At 47.6% G+C, this 19,492-nt stretch overlaps 1 protein-coding gene across 3 annotated transcripts in view; it reads right to left on the bottom strand.

Annotated features, from left to right (window-relative positions):
• Window positions 1-3,657: 3,657 nt before the first annotated feature.
• The window catches only part of vsx2 (visual system homeobox 2), a 95,676-nt gene continuing 79,841 nt past the window's right edge, over window positions 3,658-19,492 (bottom strand). For 2 of the 3 annotated variants that reach the window (XM_048538055.2, XM_048538054.2), the window contains one exon: window positions 3,658-9,021. In XM_048538055.2, coding sequence (XP_048394012.2) covers window positions 8,651-9,021 — 371 coding nt within the window. In that variant the 3' untranslated portion in view covers window positions 3,658-8,650. The remainder of the gene's footprint in view (window positions 9,022-19,492) is intronic. The other variant, XM_048538056.2, reaches the window with a different exon arrangement.

Raw genomic sequence — 19,492 nt, 5'->3', positions numbered from 1 at the left:
CCCATCCCCCTCTCTGATGAAGGGTCTAGGCCCGAAACGTCAGCTTTTGTGCTCGTGAGATGCTGCTGGGCCTGCTGTGTTCATCCAGCCTCACATTTTGTTATCTTGGATTCTCCAGCATCTGCAGTTCCCATTATCAGTGACATGTAGCTAATTGTTCTCTAAGGATATTCAACACAAGACCACTACCCTAGAGGTCCACAGCTGATTGTTGAAACATAAATCACTTCCAAAAAATGTGTAGAAAGCAAGACATCTACGTTTTGATCCTCTCAGTCAATTCTCATTGCACCATTTATTTATTTTCCTTATGTGACCGTGATCTTGTCTTTTTTTATACAGAAATTCAAACAAGAAACACATAATTTTAGTACAATTAACTACAATTCGATATATATCAATATGCAGGATACCCCAGCGGAGTGAGGGCCACCGTCTGTACAATATTTACAAAGGCTTTACATTCCAAGACTTTCCAGCTCCATTCAACTGATATCACACATCATAGAATGCATTTAGCAAACAATGAGATGAAGAGACAATGAGATGTTCATGCTTTCGAGGTTGCAATGAGGTGAGCGAGAAGTGGTGTGACATTCTAGAGACCCACCATCCATTGTGTCATTGTCCATTAACCTTCCTTCACAAACCTAATGTTTGATCATTTCTTAAGCTATGGTCTAAAACTCCATGCTGGCTCTATCTGATTATGGGTTTTTAGAGATCTGACCCTTTACATAGAACATTACAGCATAGTACAGGCCTTTCGGCCCTCAATGTTGTGCCGACCTGTCATACCGATCTCAAGCCCATCTAACCTACACTATTCCATGTACGTCCATATGCCTGTCCAATGACGACTTAAAAGTACCTAAAGTTGGCAAATCTACTACCGTTGCAGGCAAAGCGTTCCATTCCCTTACTACTCTCTGAGTAAAGAAACTACCTCTGACATCTGTCCTATATCTTTCACCCCTCAATTTAAAGCTATGCCCCCTCGTGCTCGCCGAAACCATCCTAGGAAAAAGGCTCTCCCTATCCACCCTATCTAACCGTCTGATTATTTTATATGTTTCAATTAAGTCAGCTCTCAACCTTCTTCTCTCTAATGAAAGCAGCCTCAAGTCCCTCAGCCTTTCCTCGTAAGACCTTCCCTCCATACCAGGCAACATCCTAGTAAATCTCCTCTGCACCCTTTCCAAAGCTTCCACATCCTTCTTATAATGCGGTGACCAGAACTGTACACAATACTCCAAGTGCGGCCACACCAGAGTTTAGTACAGCTTCACCATAACCTCTTGGTTCCAGTGCAGCTTCACCATAACCTCTTGGTTCCGGTACAGTCCACTACAAAGTCCAGGCAAGAGATGGCCTGGTTATTTATCTGAATTGGATTTAGACCTGGAACATAATTTGGCTTGGGCTCGCAATATTTCAAGCCCCAAAACAGAGTGTGTTTAGATGATCTGCCTTCCATGGGATCGACACCCATTAGAAACATGTTTTTGCCTAACAGGAGCCTTCTTTCAAATCTCCTCTGTCTGGCCTGAAACTGAATTTAGGCTCAACCTATGGCTGTCCACCATTGACACTCTTACATTCTTCCATCAGGAAGATATTTGAATAGCCAATCTATTCTCAGGGTCTATAAGTGAAAGCCAAATGGTCTACTCAAGTGTACCACACTTATACTCAGTGTATACCATAGGATCACAGACGATTAGAAATAGGAGGCCAATTAGCCCTTGAGCCTGTTCCATCATTCATTTTCCTGCTCTTTTCCTGTAAGCCTTAATTCCCTTACTAATCAGGAATCTACCTTTCTCAGGCTTAAGTATATTCATGAGAACTCCACTCCTACAACTCTCTTGTGAAATGAGTTCCAAAGGCTCACAACCCTCTGAGAGAAGAAAATCGTCCTTATATCAGTCTTAAACTGGAGTCTCTTTATTCTGAGACTATGCTATTTGGTCCAGAACTCCCCCGTGTGGGTTAACATTCTCTCAGCATTTACTCTGTCAAGCCTCCTATCCATTCCAATGAGGTCGCCTCTTATTCTTCTAAACTCAAATGAGTAGAATCATGTTTCCTTTCAGCAAAGCAGTTTTGATTTTCAGATTTAAAAAGTCATTTCGATCTCAGGAAAGATTGTTGCCACTGCAACCTATACAATGAGTAATGTATGAAAGTCATCAGTAATCTAACAACCTGTTCCATTGGGAAGAAACTTCCAGATTACAATCCTGATGTTTATGTTCAAATCTTATTGATCTTTATGTTCTCACTAAATCAAACTGTGGAATGTGTCCCTTTCTCTGAGTGTAACACATTCTCCCACCGATTGATCTTTAAAGATCCTCCTGGATTTCCCTCTCTGGATGAACAAGATATCACTGAATGATAGTGGCTTAGTTCTTTCATTCCAAAAGATATGCATTTCATGCTATTTTCAAATAAAAGAATAAATGTGTTACAACAATTAAAGTCTGAAATAATGAGATTACACAATTGTAATTGTTCATTTTTCAGTGCCATAGGTGTTACTTGAGATGAATTAACATTTAACACATTGTTAAAATGGACTGAGAGAGAAATGGAAAATGCTGAACTTACGGTCATGGGTGTCAATTGTATCTAGTGCACAAATACAACAAGCTCTCTGCAGGCAATGTATTCAATGGTGAGACAGGTGGTGAAATGCCATTTTGGAAAAATTCACCACATTTTTCAGCCATTTCTGGATGTTTGAGTTTAACATTTACCTCTCACAGGGAAGTTGCTGTAGCATTTTGAATAGTGACAGTCATAAACCTTGTCGTTAGTTTAGCAGTAATTTGTGGCCAATTATTTGTCAAACAAGGTGTCTTTAGGCCTACTTTAGAAATGGAGTTATAGGAATAGGGTAGCATCTCAACAGTACGACACAAGAGAAAGGAATCTTTGCTTTCTGCCACAATGTGAGGAAGAAGAATGGCTGGCGATTGCAGCATTTTCTACTGAATGTTGTAGGTGGGGTGTAAATTTAATAAGGGGCTGTGTAAAGGGGATAAAGATCTGTAGATGAATCAATGAGGTACACTCCTTGTCGAGCCTGGTAACAAAGGCTGCATATGTTCAACACCAGCTACAAGTGTCAAATGGGGAAACATCCAGCATCCAGCAACTCACTTGCACATGGCTCTACACTCACATCCTAACTACTGAACATCCCTTAATGAACACGAGGAAGACTGACAAACATCTCACATATAGGGAATATCTAAGGATTAAATCATAGTAATCGCTCCCAAGAAAGCAATTATCTCACCTGCAGTTCAAATTTGCCCACATAATGTGTTTCTTTTTTAAAAATTCATTCACGAGGTGTAGGTATCACTGGGCGGTCAGCGTGTAGAAACACACCATACCCATGACTAATTATCAATACTGCCTGTGGCTCAGATTACTTCTGGATAACAACTTTGTGGTTCAGAGATAGCAGGAACTGCAGATGCTGGAGAATCTGAGATAACAAGGTGTAGAGCTGGATGAACACAGCAGGCCGCAGCATCAGAGGAGCAGGAAAGCTCACATTTCGGGTATGGACCCTTGAAAAAAAAGGGTCTTCTTCTGAAGAGGGGTCCAGACCTGAAATGTCAGCTTTCCTGCTCCCCTGAAGCTGTGGCCTGCTGTGTTCATCCAGCTCCACATCTTGTTATCTTTGAGATTCAAGGCCTTCTCCACAGTGAAGGGCAAAGGCTGACACTCCACTGCAGTACTGAGGGAGCACAGCACTGCCAGTGACACCATCTTTCAAAAGAGATCCTGTCCATTTGCTCGGATGGACATAAAAGCTGCCACCATTTTGAAAGAGACCAAGGGATTTATCACTGGTGCCCTGGCCAACATCAAACTCTCAACATCACAAACAAAATAACAACTTAGCTCACCATTATCACATTGCTTGTTATAAGTCTGAGGGGCAGTTAGCTGTTGCGTTACAGAACAGAATGCCATTGGTCCTTTGAGAGCTCCAGAGATTGTGAAAAGCACTAAATATGGATGCAAGTCTTTTGTTGCTGCTCTTAGAATGGGGCTTTAATAAATTGGGGCAAGGGATATAGACAAAAGTAAAGTTGACTTAGTCCCACTGGACCATAGGGCTGCCATCTCATTAGAGACAAACATCAGGTGGTGGTTTAACCTGAGAGTCACCAGGCCTCAGGCAAGGGGAGAGGTTGAGAAGGAGAGTCCTTTGGTAACCTCAGCCTCAGTGAGGAATTGAACCCATAGTGTTAGTATTAACGCTGCATCGCAAACTAGCCAACGGGGCTACACTGACCCGCACTAAGGAAAGGGACAAGCCTGTACCAGGGCTGGCTTTACCTTTGTAATAGTTACCATCAGTGACTGGGTAGAATCAGGGTTCAGTCATACCAGTCTACAAGGACACATGGGACTTTCAGGATGGATGTGCCCTTATGCCCCCTTCTGCCATCCCAAAGCCAGGCTACCCAACTGCCAAGGGAGGCACAGCAGGTCCATCGAATGAAATGTAACTACTACATGATAGGGTTGGGGTGGATGTTGTTGGATATCGGGGGGGTGGGGTAGTGTGGCCTATTGGGAAACATATCACCAGTCTTAACCTCACAGACCTCTGGCCACTGTGCTAGCCCCTCAGACAAGGAGGAAGATTCAGACTCCACACAGCAGCAGTATCTCTATGGCCAGGAGACTGGTCAGCTACCTGCAACACATCATGGCATGGGTTAATGCTATAACTGTTGGCCATATCGGCATTGTATCTGGTCAGGACTAGAGGTCATTTCAATCCAGCAGCATTTATGGAGTTTCAAGGTGGGTTGAATTTTAAATGAGAATTAGTGACCCTGCCCTAGTGTCGTTATCAGATCCAGAGCCCACCTGCCTTTGCCCAGGCATTTGATGACCATTAGGATGCAAACTGGCTGACAACACTTGACTGCCATGCACTCCCACCTCCCCCTCTCAAATCAAAGAGAAAAATTGGTCTCTGGAATCGACCAATCAAACAGCTAGCATTTCCCTTGCTCCTGCGGCGCCCACTGGAAAGTGTGGGAATGCAGCTAGTCCCCGACACCTAGGGGTCTGTGGAGGCCAAGTAAGGAGGGTGGGGAACAAGGATCGACAGGGCACGTGGAGGAAGGGGAGCTCCAATGGGAACAAGGTAGGAAGTATCTTCCTCTATCTGATGCAGCTAGGTTTCACCTGAAGGTCATCGTACCTGAAGTGTGAAATGTCCTAGAGGAGGAACAGGGAAGTTATGCAAGGTTCCTGGATTAATGAGCTGTCCATTACCTCCTCTACCCTTAGCTGGGCAGTTGGAAGGGATTGGGTTGGGGAGGGCGGTGTTCAGCAGTGGAGAATATAAATCTGGCCAATACTTGCAGTTGAAAGTGAAAGAGGTTTGTAGAATTTTATCTTAGCAATTGACCTAACTCAGCAGGAAAATGCCTTAAGGCCTTTCTCTCAGAAACCATGAACATTCACTGAGTGTGAGAACGATTCAAACTGAACATTAATGGCACAGAAATGCTTCATATAAATACACCCTGGTCCCATCTGCCCATGTCAATCTCCACCCAGTTATAGCATTCCACTGGAAATTACCATCATTTTGGAGGGAAGTTAAGCTGGATATGACACTGTGACACTTTAGCAACATATTAAAGGATCATCAATAGCCAAAAGATGTCATTTTACACCTGGTTGGGGTACAGAGCATGCCCAGTTCAGACAATTTCCCAATTTGGAGGTCAGCTTGGCCCCCAGTGACCACAAATCACCCAGATTCTGAGATCAAATTGGAACATTTCACCTGGGACAAGGGCCAAACATCTCAAGCTGGGGAGTTGCTATCTATGTCTTGTAGACCTCCGTCCGATGGGCATTCTGGTTATCCCCAGAAACTAGAGGCACCATGAATTCCTTTTAATTCATCTGTTTCCTTCCAAATTAAGTTTAGCAATTTCTCAAACCTAAATGGTAACAGAGGGACAGCTCTGATGGGAGTCTAGTGCAGGCACAGCGGGCTGAATGGCCCTGTACTCCACCATAACAACACTAGGATTCTGTGATTCCAGCCCATTTACATCAAAAACATAATTTTCAGTGAGGCAATGGGTGTGCACTGTGGGTTGGTGTAGTTCTCTACTGTCAAATCCTAAAAGGCCATGTTCACACCATGTCAAAGGGGAAATATCCCAGTGAGTCTCCTTGGAAATTCTGAAGACAGTACACCATGGAGCCACCCACTCAGTGCAGAGTGGGTCAGGGTCCCTCTGAGGGTTTACAGACACTCCTAATCAGTGATGACCATCATCAGATACAGAATGGAGGTCTGTGCTGAGGAAATTCTTCAGTGAGCTTCTGCAATGTTGGCAGTATTTGGGTCTCTTGGCATGAGAGGCAACCACTCCAGAACCAGGCTTATTGCAGATAACCTTGCAGTCGCAATGCCCCTATGCCAATCATCTCAGACTGGGGAGTTGCTGTCTCTGTCTTGTAGACCTACGTCAAATGGGCATTCTGGTCTTCCCTAGAAACCAGGGACACCATGAGCTCCTTTTAATTCATCTGTTTACTTCCACATCAAGTTTAGGAATTTCTCAAACCTGAGAGGTAACAGAGGGATAGACTTTGTAACATAATCCATTCAAATTTACTAAAGGTTTTCGCTACCACAGACTTTGAACATGATTCGCCTGTTTTTAATCCAACTCATTAAGACAGCGTGCAGAATAATTAGGGAATCATGGAAATCAGGATTGCTCTGGTCCAATAAATCTCCTTGAATTTGCATGGTTTATGTATTGAATAATGGATAACTGGGAGCAAGTTGCATGCTGGATTCTAATTGAGAGGTGCAGGTGATTTAATTATAGAATAACAGAGACCCTGGGAATTATGAGTTGTACTAATATGACCCTCAGACAAAGGAACAGAAATAGATCATTCAGCCCATTAATTCTGCTTTGCAATTTGTGATCTGGTAATCCTCAACTCATTTCCTGCTTTCTCCCCCATAACTCTCAATTCTTTCAAATAGGGCGAAGTTGATAGTACAAAGAGTCAGACAGCATGGAAAGAGGCCCTTCAGCCCATCTCATCCATGCCGACCAGGTTTCCTGAACTATTCCCATTTGCCTGCCTGCATGCATCCCTCTAAACCTTTCCGATTCATGTACTTGTTCAAATATCTTTTAAATGTTGTAATTATACTTGCTTCTATCACTTCCTCTGGCAGCTCATTCCATAAACGCACCACCCTCCATATAAAAATGCATTGCTCCTCGGGTCCCTTTTAAATCTTTCCCTTCTCACCTTAAACCTATGTCCTCTCGTTTTGGACTCCCCTACCCTGGGGAAAAGATCTTGACTATTCACCCTATCCATGCCACTCATGGTTTTATAAACCTCTGGAAAGATCACCGCTCAGCCTCTTATGATCCAGAGAAAAAAGTCTTAGCCTATCCAATCTCTCATATAACTGAAACCTTCCACTCTTGGTAGCATCCCTGTAAATCATTTTTGCACCCTTTCCTGGTTTAAATGGTATACTTCCTTTAGCAGGGCGACCAGAATTGCAGACAGTACTCCCAAATGTGGCCTTACCAATGTCTAAAAAACAACGCAGGAAGGTTAGCTAATCATTGGAAAAACTGGAAGGTTATCAGCATCTATAGAACTCCCCTTAGGGAGCGAAATTATCTTTTAGAGAAACAGAGGCGAGGAGAGCAAAACTGGGAACAAATGAGAAACACCAATGCATTGTGAAAATATTGCTTAATGCAACATTAAAAAGTTCAGCTCTTGTGAATCCATCACAGAACCAGAATCTGCAAACCCAAAGCTTCCAATATTTCACGACAGGCTGATCACCAGTTACTGTTGCTATGGTAACAGTGCCAGCTAAGATGGCTGCCATGACACAAATGTGTGCTGAACCAGGAAACATGAATGGACGGATTTGAATTGAAGGAAACTCAAATCGACAGCAAATGCTTCACACTAAAGTTGGTCATTTATGGAATTACGTGTGGCTTTGCTCAGTGATGTGAACTCAGCTGATATTTTACGAAAAGAAATGGCCATTTCTAATTGCAGAGAATGTGGAGAGAAGACAAGATTCTGAAATGGGCCTACACATGGGTCACTGATGAGCTGAGCAGGCTGAATAGCCTTGTGTGTGTTTTATTTTAATCATAAGGTACCCCTTACAAGCAATGAATTGGTGGTTAGAGGATGTAGGATTTAACAAGGATGCTGTAACCAAGACTAATTCTGGAACATCCAAGTACATTTTTGAATATAATCAAAGAAATAAAGAACAGAAAGAAAAACTAAACTACTAAAATCCACCAGTGTTCACTTTGGCGCAACTCCGAATGAATAATTATAGTTTATAGTTACATTACAAGTCAATATACCAACAACAAATTGTTAAAAAAAGACACACACACATACATCCATCAAGAGTAACCTCAGTAAAAATAAAACAGGGAGGGAGGCCTGACAGTTAAGCCAGAGCCAACGTCATGTTGCTTTTGTTGCTGTAAAACAGTCTTGAAGGATACTGCATCATAAAAGACTGCAGAGATATAAAGAGCTAAAAGTTTGTGTATAAAGTTTAGAACTTTTCTGTCGACAGCTCATCTGCTTTAGACTGCTCGCTCTTCATCTTGTCGGGTCTTTCCTCCTCCGCCATCTTGCTCTGCCCGTCACTGGACACCGTTCCTAACACTTTAGCACTGTGCTCCTGTGCTTTCGCCCTGAGGGCTGCTATGCTGCTCTCCCGCAGTTCCTCTTTGGAAATGGCCACCTTGGAATCCTTGCCCTTGACTTCACGCTCTGGGTCATCCTGGCTGGCTTGACTGCTGTGCTCGGCTTCCACTTTCCTCACCACCTCAGACGCCTCGAGAGACTTTTTGTGCATTCCTAGAAAGAATTGTTGGTACTCGGTTTTAGAAAAGCGTCTGGTCATTGGTAAGCCATCTTGAACTGAAAACAGTAAAGCAAAGAAAGATGCCAAGATTAAACTGTAGCAGGAACCTGGGAGCTAAAGGCTTTATTTAACACAGACACTACAGGTCAGGTTAGGTCAGATCATTAGACACAAAGGCTTCATAGGGGAATAAACTCACTAGTGATAAGAGTGCAATGATCCCCAAGGCCACATCCAAACTTGAGTGTTTTGTCCAGGGGTTTGGTGGACATGTAAATGCCAATTTTGAAGATTGTCCAAATCAAGTGTCATTCCTGAGAGCCTTACTCTAACCAAAGCCACATTGAGCACACGTAATGGTTAGTCATTTAAATAGGGTTCTAAATAGGCAAACCCATTGACTGTAGGTATGAATATAATGGGTTTGGGTCTTGACTAACAAACCCAATGTCACTGAAAAAAGATTTGTTATTGCCGCTTTTTGTCTTGCACTCATCGGGACGAATACAAGAATACCAAATTTCAAATGCACACACCAGCTTAGCAAAGTATCTGAAGAAAATAAAGTTCTAAATAACATTATGTTTACAATTCAAAGGTGGAAACAATATTTAATTCCTAAAGTTGGTCAACTTTCACTCATGGTCTTTATTCAGGCAATCATCACCACTGGAATAAGTTGATTGTTTGCAAACAGTAAGAATGTCTGCTCTCAGTCTGTTAAAAATTGGCAAACGCTTGTGGTTAAGAGTGCTGACCTCCTCAGAAAGGTGATTTGGATGAAGTCTCGTGGGTTTCTATAGGAGAGGTAAGGAGAGGGTTGGTTAATGGCAGTGCAGGACAAGTTAAGAAAATCAGAAATGGAATATCATGGCTTTGGTATGAAAACTCCTTAATTTGTGAAACTCTTGAAATCCCAATTGCTTTAATATTCACAACAAGCAAACAAGACACACAGCCAACCACAGAATTATTACCAATGGAGGAGGCAGGGAAGAAATGCGTCTTCATCAAGTTGAGAGATCAGAGAAGATGAACTTTTTTTTTGGTGTGTACCAACATCAGCACAGCCAGGATGTTACCAGGAATGGAAGGCTTGCGTTACAAGGAGGGGCTGGATAGTCGGGGATTTTTTTTCGCTGAAGTACAGGAGGTTGAGAGGCAACCTTATCGAGGTTTATAAATTCATGAGGGGTATAGATAAGGTGAATGGCACATTTTCCCTAGGATGGGGGATTTTAAGACGGGGGGCATATTTTTAAGGTGAGAGGAGAAACATATAAAAAAGACAGTAGATGTAATTTTTTCTTTACATGGAGAGTGGTTTGTGTGTGGAATGAACTTCCAAAAGAAGTGGTGAATGTGGGTACAGTTACAATGTTTAAAAAACTTTTAGGTAAGTACATGATTGAGAAATTTTTATCAGGATATGGGCCATGCGCAGGCAGGTGGGACTAGTTTAGTTTGGGATTATGGCCAGCATGGAATGGTTGGACTGAAGGGTGTGTTTCCATGCTGTAGGATCTATGACTATTTCATACAGATCCCAGGTCACTCTGTCCCAAGCATGTTCATACAGCTCTACCCTAAAATTTCATGAGAGGGTGGACTGGACAGTGATGACAGGGGAATGGAGAGGACAAGGCAATGGGAATGGTCGGGGAGCCCCCAGTGAGGGACTGCAGGTGATATATCAGACTATTGAGGATGGTGCCTTCCTGCCCATAGTGTGAGCAGGATGAGCTGCCAGGCGTAACCCGCTTCCCCTGAACTCCTCAGAACTGAGGCTGGGGTGGATGTGGCCCAAGGTAGGCAATAAACAGCCACTTAAGGGCCTCAAGTGGGAGCGAGAGCAATTGGGCCTAGCTCAGGCAGGGATGGGGGCAGGCAGGAGCTTAGTGGGAAAGACACACAGGGAATTTCACAGGCAAGCCCAGCTATGGGGGCCTGTTAAATCCTGTCCTTAAAGAATTTTTCACCACACAATGAATCATGTTTGTCCCAATCTGACAGTGTCCATCTATTTAGAATTTGGATTCCATTCCCCACTGGACCTGACAGTGGACCTTCCATTTTATCCATTCAGATTGAATTGAAAACCCATTGAAAGTTCAGTATTTCAAGCAAAATTTCCAGCTGGGTTGATGGCTGGCTATTTATTTCTGACATGGAGGGGATGTTACCCCTTGTGAGGGAGTCTTTTACAAAGCGACAAATCTTTAATGACAGACTCCTAATTTTTAGACTGAGAGGAGGAGAGTCTTATACCCCTCAAAGGATCATGAACTGGGATTCTTCTATGCAGAACCCTGGAGGCTGGTTTATTAAATATGTTCAAATAGAATCAGAGTGTCATTTGCTCGGGAAGGGAGTCAACAGTTAGAGGAGAGGCAGAATGTAAAGGGAACAACAAAGTCACAATTCAGGTCAGCCATGACCTTATCGAATGGCACAGCGCACTTGAAAGACCAAATGGCCTAGTCTGCTATGAACTCTTCATCAGAGAGGGGGATGGGGGGAGGGAACTGGAATAAATAGGGAGAGAGGGGGAGGCGGACCGAAGATGGAGAGTAAAGAAGATAGGTGGAGAGGGTGTAGGTGGGGAGGTAGGGAGGGGATAGGTCAGTCCAGGGAAGACGGACAGGTCAAGGAGGTGGGATGAGGTTAGTAGGTAGCTGGGGGTGCGGCTTGGGGTGGGAGGAAGGGATGGGTGAGAGGAAGAACCGGTTAGGGAGGCAGAGACAGGTTGGACTGGTTTTGGGATGCAGTGGGTGGGGGGGAAGAGCTGGGCTGGTTGTGTGGTGCAGTGGGGGGAGGGGATGAACTGGGCTGGTTTAGGGATGCAGTGGGGGAAGGGGAGATTTTGAAACTGGTGAAGTCCACATTGATACCATATGGCTGCAGGGTTCCCAGGCGGAATATGAGTTGCTGTTCCTGCAACCTTCGGGTGGCATCATTGTGGCAGTGCAGGAGGCCCATGATGGACATGTCATCAAGAGAATGGGAGGGGGAGTGGAAATGGTTTGCGACTGGGAGGTGCAGTTGTTTGTTGCGAACCGAGCGGAGGTGTTCTGCAAAGCGGTCCCCAAGCCTCCGCTTGGTTTCCCCAATGTAGAGAAAGCCGCACCGGGTACAGTGGATGCAGTATACCACATTGGCAGATGTGCAGGTGAACCTCTGCTTAATGTGGAATGTCATCTTGGGGCCTGGGATGGGGGTGAGGGAGGAGGTGTGGGGACAAGTGTAGCATTTCCTGCGGTTGCAGGGGAAGGTGCCGGGTGTGGTGGGGTTGGAGGGCAGTGTGGAGCGAACAAGGGAGTCACGGAGAGAGTGGTCTCTCCGGAAAGCAGACAGGGGTGGGGATGGAAAAATGTCTTGGGTGGTGGGGTCGGATTGTAAATGGCGGAAGTGTCGGAGGATAATGCGTTGTATCCGGAGGTTGGTAGGGTGGTGTGTGAGAACGAGGGGGATCCTCTTGGGGCGGTTGTGGCGGGGGCGGGGTGTGAGGGATGTGTCGCGGGAAATGCGGGAGACGCGGTCAAGGGCGTTCTCAATCACCGTGGGGGGAAAGTTGCGGTCCTTAAAGAACTTGGACATCTGGGATGTGCGGGAGTGGAATGTCTTATCGTGGGAGCAGATGCGGCGGAGGCGGAGGAATTGGGAATAGGGGATGGAATTTTTGCAGGAGGGTGGGTGGGAGGAGGTGTATTCTAGGTAGCTGTGGGAGTCGGTGGGCTTGAAATGGACATCAGTTACAAGCTGGTTGCCTGAGATGGAGACTGAGAGGTCCAGGAAGGTGAGGGATGTGCTGGAGATGGTCCAGGTGAACTGAAGGTTGGGGTGGAAGGTGTTGGTGAAGTGGATGAACTGTTCGAGCTCCTCTGGGGAGCAAGAGGCGGCGCCGATGCAGTCATCAATGTACCGGAGGAAGAGGTGGGGTTTGGGGCCTGTGTAGGTGCGGAAGATGGACTGTTCCACGTAACCTACAAAGAGGCAGGCATAGCTGGGGCCCATGCGGGTGCCCATGGCCACCCAGTTCATCCCCTCCCCCCACTGCACCACACAACCAGCCCAGCTCTTCCCCCCCACCCACTGCATCCCAAAACCAGTCCAACCTGTCTCTGCCTCCCTAACCGGTTCTTCCTCTCACCCATCCCTTCCTCCCACCCCAAGCCGCACCCCCAGCTACCTACTAACCTCATCCCACCTCCTTGACCTGTCCATCTTCCCTGGACTGACCTATCCCCTCCCTACCTCCCCACCTACACCCTCTCCACCTATCTTCTTTACTCTCCATCTTCGGTCCGCCTCCCCCTCTCTCCCTATTTATTCCAGTTCCCTCCCCCCATCCCCCTCTCTGATGAAGGGTCTAGGCCCGAAACGTCAGCTTTTGTGCTCCTGAGATGCTGCTTGGCCTGCTGTGTTCATCCAGCCTCACATTTTGTTGTCTTGGAATCTCCAGCATCTGCAGTTCCCATTATCTCTGATACTATTTTAACCTCACTGCGAAGCCTCTTCCAGGGATGCCTAACCTGAAGAAGTTACCCTCCTCCCTCCGGACCAACCTCAGGGAATCTCTCTCCCATTGCAACTCTCTTGTAATCTCTTCGGCCTTGAAACTGCTCGACCATGTCCTGAAGCAAACCAGGTACCACAGCCACATCACCTTCCTCAGCACCTGCCTACGGAACCAGATCATCCCCAAGGGACCACAGTCCACATTTCAGCCTTCCCAATTTGGCCCCAACCGTGACCACCTCTACACCCAGAATATTCAGACCCTTCAGAAGCGGTTCTCCCTGCGAGTCCTGAAACAGACACTTGCAGCCATGCGCCGGCACCTCCAGGCACTGCAATCCAGCCTGCCCCAGCTCAGAGCCTCCCTCTCCCAGACCTGCAAAGGACCCCTGCTGTTTTTTATCCTCCGCAGGATCCACAGACTGAACACCCAGTTCCACTCAGCTTTACTGGACACCAAAAATCGTAAGTACAACCAACTCACGGGCCCCTGCCACCCACCAGAGGATTCCTGCGCCTCCCAAATCCCGACTCTGTCCCTGCCCCTCCCCCACCATGCACCCGCCGCCATTGACCATGAGGACACGGCCGGAGACCCCACCGATGACGTCACATCGGCCTCCGCCGGCCACAGAACTTCCGGAACCGCTGCTGCAGTCACCACCTCCACGTCCAGGTACTACAGCCCACACACCACCCTCACCTCAGCTGCTGCCGCCCACCCCGATCCTCCCACCGCCGACGGAACCCCGCCCACGGTCTCCGCCGACGGAACCCCGCCCACGGTCTCCGCCGACGGAACCCCACCCACGGTCGACGCCGACAGAACCCCGCCCACGGTCGACGGAACCCCGCCCACGTCTGACGGAACCCCGCCCACGGCCGACGGAACCCCGCCCATGGCCGACGACATCATCGCTCCGCCCACAACCTCCACAGCCTGCAACCCCAGAGGAGACAGCCACACTGAGCCCTGCCGAATCTTCACCATCCCCCCAGACCTCCCACTGACTGAGGACGAACGGTCAGTCCTGAGCAAGGGGCTCACCTTTGTCCCCCTACAACCACACATCAACGAATACCAGTCACGGTTGGACATAGAGCAGTTTTTCCGCCGTCTTCGCCTTCATGCTTACTTCTTCAACCGGGAACCCAACCCTCCTTCCACTGACCCCTTCACCCGCTTCCAACACAAGTCCTCCTCCTGGACACCACCCCCAGGCCTCCTACCCTCCCTCGACCTCTTCATCTCCAACTGCCGTCGAGACATCAACCGCCTCAACCTCTCCACCCCTCTCACCCACTCCAACCTCTCCCCCGCAGAACGGGCAGCCCTCCGCTCCCTCCGCTCCAACCCCAACCTCTCCATCAAACCCGCAGACAAGGGTGGCGCAGTGGTAGTATGGCGTACTGACCTCTACATCGCCGAGGCCAGACGCCAACTCTCCGACACCACCTCCTACCGCCTCCTCGATCATGACCCCACACCCGAGCACCAAACTATCATCTCCAACACCATTCACGACCTCATCACCTCAGGGGACCTCCCACCCACAGCCTCCAACCTCATTGTTCCCCAACCCCGCACGGCCCGTTTCTATCTCCTTCCCAAAATCCACAAACCTGCCTGCCCTGGTCGACCCATCGTCTCAGCCTGCTCCTGCCCCACCAAACTCATCTCCACCTATCTGGACTCCATTTTCTCCCCTTTGGTCCAGGAACTCCCCACCTATGTCCGTGACACCACCCACGCCCTCCACCTCCTCCAGGACTTCCAATTCCCTGGCCCCCAACACCTCATATTCACCATGGACGTCCAGTCCCTGTACACCTGCATTCCGCATGGAGATGGCCTCAAGGCCCTCCGCTTCTTCCTGTCCCGCAGGCCCGACCAGGCCCCCTCCACCGACACTCTCATCCGCCTAGCGGAACTCGTCCTCACACTCAACAACTTCTCTTTTGACTCCTCCCACTTCCTACAGACTAAGGGGGTGGCCATGGGCACCCGCATGGGCCCCAGCTATGCCTGCCTCTTTGTAGGTTACGTGGAACAGTCCATCTTCCGCACCTACACAGGCCCCAAACCCCACCTCTTCCTCCGGTACATTGATGACTGCATCGGCGCCGCCTCTTGCTCCCCAGAGGAGCTCGAACAGTTCATCCACTTCACCAACACCTTCCACCCCAACCTTCAGTTCACCTGGACCATCTCCAGCACATCCCTCACCTTCCTGGACCTCTCAGTCTCCATCTCAGGCAACCAGCTTGTAACTGATGTCCATTTCAAGCCCACCGACTCCCACAGCTACCTAGAATACACCTCCTCCCACCCACCCTCCTGCAAAAATTCCATCCCCTATTCCCAATTCCTCCGCCTCCGCCGCATCTGCTCCCACGATAAGACATTCCACTCCCGCACATCCCAGATGTCCAAGTTCTTTAAGGACCGCAACTTTCCCCCCACGGTGATTGAGAACGCCCTTGACCGCGTCTCCCGCATTTCCCGCGACACATCCCTCACACTCCGCCCCCGCCACAACCGCCCCAAGAGGATCCCCCTCGTTCTCACACACCACCCTACCAACCTCCGGATACAACGCATTATCCTCCGACACTTCCGCCATTTACAATCCGACCCCACCACCCAAGACATTTTTCCATCCCCACCCCTGTCTGCTTTCCGGAGAGACCACTCTCTCCGTGACTCCCTTGTTCGCTCCACACTGCCCTCCAACCCCACCACACCCGGCACCTTCCCCTGCAACCGCAGGAAATGCTACACTTGTCCCCACACCTCCTCCCTCACCCCCATCCCAGGCCCCAAGATGACATTCCACATTAAGCAGAGGTTCACCTGCACATCTGCCAATGTGGTATACTGCATCCACTGTACCCGGTGCGGCTTTCTCTACATTGGGGAAACCAAGCGGAGGCTTGGGGACCGCTTTGCAGAACACCTCCGCTCAGTTCGCAACAAACAACTGCACCTCCCAGTCGCAAACCATTTCCACTCCTCCTCCCATTCTCTTGATGACATGTCCATCATGGGCCTCCTGCACTGCCACAATGATGCCACCCGAAGGTTGCAGGAACAGCAACTCATATTCCGCCTGGGAACCCTGCAGCCATATGGTATCAATGTGGACTTCACCAGTTTCAAAATCTCCCCTTCCCCCACTGCATCCCTAAACCAGCCCAGTTCATCCCCTCCCCCCACTGCACCACACAACCAGCCCAGCTCTTCCCCCCCACCCACTGCATCCCAAAACCAGTCCAACCTGTCTCTGCCTCCCTAACCGGTTCTTCCTCTCACCCATCTCTTCCTCCCACCCCAAGCCGCACCCCCAGCTACCTACTAACCTCATCCCACCTCCTCGACCTGTCCGTCTTCCCTGGACTGACCTATCCCCTCCCTACCTCCCCACCTACACCCTCTCCACCTATCTTCTTTACTCTCCATCTTCGGTCCGCCTCCCCCTCTCTCCCTATTTATTCTAGTTCCCTCCCCCCATCCCCCTCTCTGATGAAGGGTCTAGGCCCGAAACGTCAGCTTTTGTGCTCCTGAGATGCTGCTTGGCCTGCTGTGTTCATCCAGCCTCACATTTTGTTGTCTTGGAATCTCCAGCATCTGCAGTTCCCATTATCTCTGCTATGAACTCTTGTGATTATTGTGCTCCCCAACCCGAGATATTTGACTTAGCCTGAGCTAGGAAGGTGACAGTAGAAAATGTTATTTTAACTCTGTGTGAGGGTGTATTGGTGTTCACTAGTGAGAGAGGACAGACATGACATATTCTCCTTTCAGGCAAACTGTCCCAGGTCAGTGAAGCGTGGTTTAATATATATAATAAAACATTCTCAACCTTGACCTCTCTCAATGGTAGAACAGGAGTCCATTCAGCTCCTGCTTACTGTACAGCAATCCAGTCAGCCCCAGTCCACAGCTTCATCCCCATAGCCCTGCAAGTTCAATTCCCTCAATGTCCTTTTGAAATTATTAATGGGCTGTACCTCGGAACAGTTAACTTTGAGCCTGGTGTCTCTCACAGTGAGAAAACCAGAAACGGGGGACAATGTAATTCTGCTTCCTATGTCTGTATGGAATAGTCCAAATAAATTTAACATTCAATCCTTTGAGAATCTTGAACCAGATTTGGATGTGCTGAGACCAAAACTTATAGCTTTCTGATACCCAGAGAATGTTTGTTGTGAAAACGGTGAGAGTCATTTTCACATTCAAAAGTAGGCATCAGCATCATGTCCTGTAACTATCAGACTGTGTGCAGTTAGGATGAAATAAATAAGGAGAAATGTCTTCTAGAGTCAAGAAGGCAGTGTTTTCATTCATGGGATGTGGGCATTGCTGACTAGTCCAGCACTTAGTGCCCATCTCTAGTTGCCCTCAAGATGGTGGGTTGTGAGCTACTTTCTTGAACTATGGCCATCCTCAGGTGTAAGGATACCCACAATGCTGTTCCAGAATTTTAACCCAGCAACACTGAAGGAATGGCAATATATTTCCAAGTCAGGATGTTGACTGGTTTGGAAGGGAACTTACTGGTGATAGTGTTCCCATGTTTCTGCCACCCTGGTCCTTTTAGATGGTAGAGATCACAGGTTTTGGAAGAGATGTTGGAGGGGTAAAACACAGGAGCAGAAATTAGGCCATTTAGCCCATCGAATCTTGGTGAATTTCTGCAGTGTATCTCGTACACGATACACCCTACTGACACTGTGACTTGATGACAAAGGGAATGAAAGCTGCCACCCAGGACAGGGTTGTTAAGAAGGCATACAGTGTTTTAGCTTTTATTAATAGAGGGATCAAGTACCGGAACCAAGAGGTTACGCTGCAGCTGTACAAAACTCTGGTGCGGCCGCACTTGGAGCATTGCGTATCGTTCTGGTCACCGCATTATAAGAAGGATGTAGAAGCTTTGGAAAGGGTGCAGAGGAGATTTACTAGGATGTTGCCTGGTATGGAGGGAAGGTCTTACGAGGAAAGGCTGAGGGACTTGAGGCTGTTTTCGTTTGAGAGAAGGTTGAGAGGTGACTTAATTAAGACATATAAAATAATCAGAGGGTTAGATAGGGTGGATAGGGAGAGCCTTTTTCCTAGGATGGTGATGGCGAGCACAAGGGGGCATAGCTTTAAATTGAGGGTTGAAAGATATAGGACAGCTGTCAGAGGTAGTTTCTTTACTCACAGAGTAGTAAGGGAATGGAATGCTTTGCCTGCAACTGTAGTAGATTTGCCAACTTCAAGTACATTTAAGTTGTCATTGGACAGGCATATGGACGTACATGGAATAGTGTAGGTTAGATGGGCTTTAGATTGGTATGACAGGCCGGCACAACATCGAAGGCCGAAGGGCCTGTACTGTGCTGTAATGTTCTATGTTCTATGTTCTATGAATGTTGATTTTGGTGGATAGAATGCCAATCAAGCTGCTTTGTCCTGAATGATGTCAAGTTCCTTGAGTACTGTTGGAGCTGCACCCATCCAGGCAAGTGGGGATATTCCATCACATTCCTGACTTCTGCTCTGAAGATGGGTGGGCAGGCTTTGGGGAGTTAGGACGTGAGTTAGCTGCCACAGAATTCCTAGCCACTGCTCTGTTCTTGTAGTATTTGCAAGTCTGTGTTGTTTAGTTTCTAGTCAATGGTAATGCCAAGGCTGTTGATTGTGGGGGACTCAATGGTAATGTTATTGAACATCAGGGAAGGATATTTAGATTCTCTCTTGTTGGAGATGGGCATTGACTGGCATTTGTTATTTGATATTTGTCAGCCCAAAACAGAGCTTGTACATGGACAAAAGCTGCTTCAGTATCTGAGGTGGGGTGTGGGGTGTGGATGATGCTGTGCAATAACAATTTCTGACATTTTGCAGGAGGAAATTGGGATTGTCTACCAAAGAAACTGATTGAGGTCGAAACATTGAATGTTTTCAAGGAGTTAGATGTAGTTCTAAGGGGTAATGAGATCAAAGGGTATGGGGTGCAAGCA

Source organism: Stegostoma tigrinum, chromosome 10 (assembly GCF_030684315.1).
Source record: "Stegostoma tigrinum isolate sSteTig4 chromosome 10, sSteTig4.hap1, whole genome shotgun sequence".
NCBI classification, from domain to species: Eukaryota; Metazoa; Chordata; class Chondrichthyes; order Orectolobiformes; family Stegostomatidae; genus Stegostoma; species Stegostoma tigrinum.
This window is presented reverse-complemented; position numbering and strand designations above follow the sequence as displayed.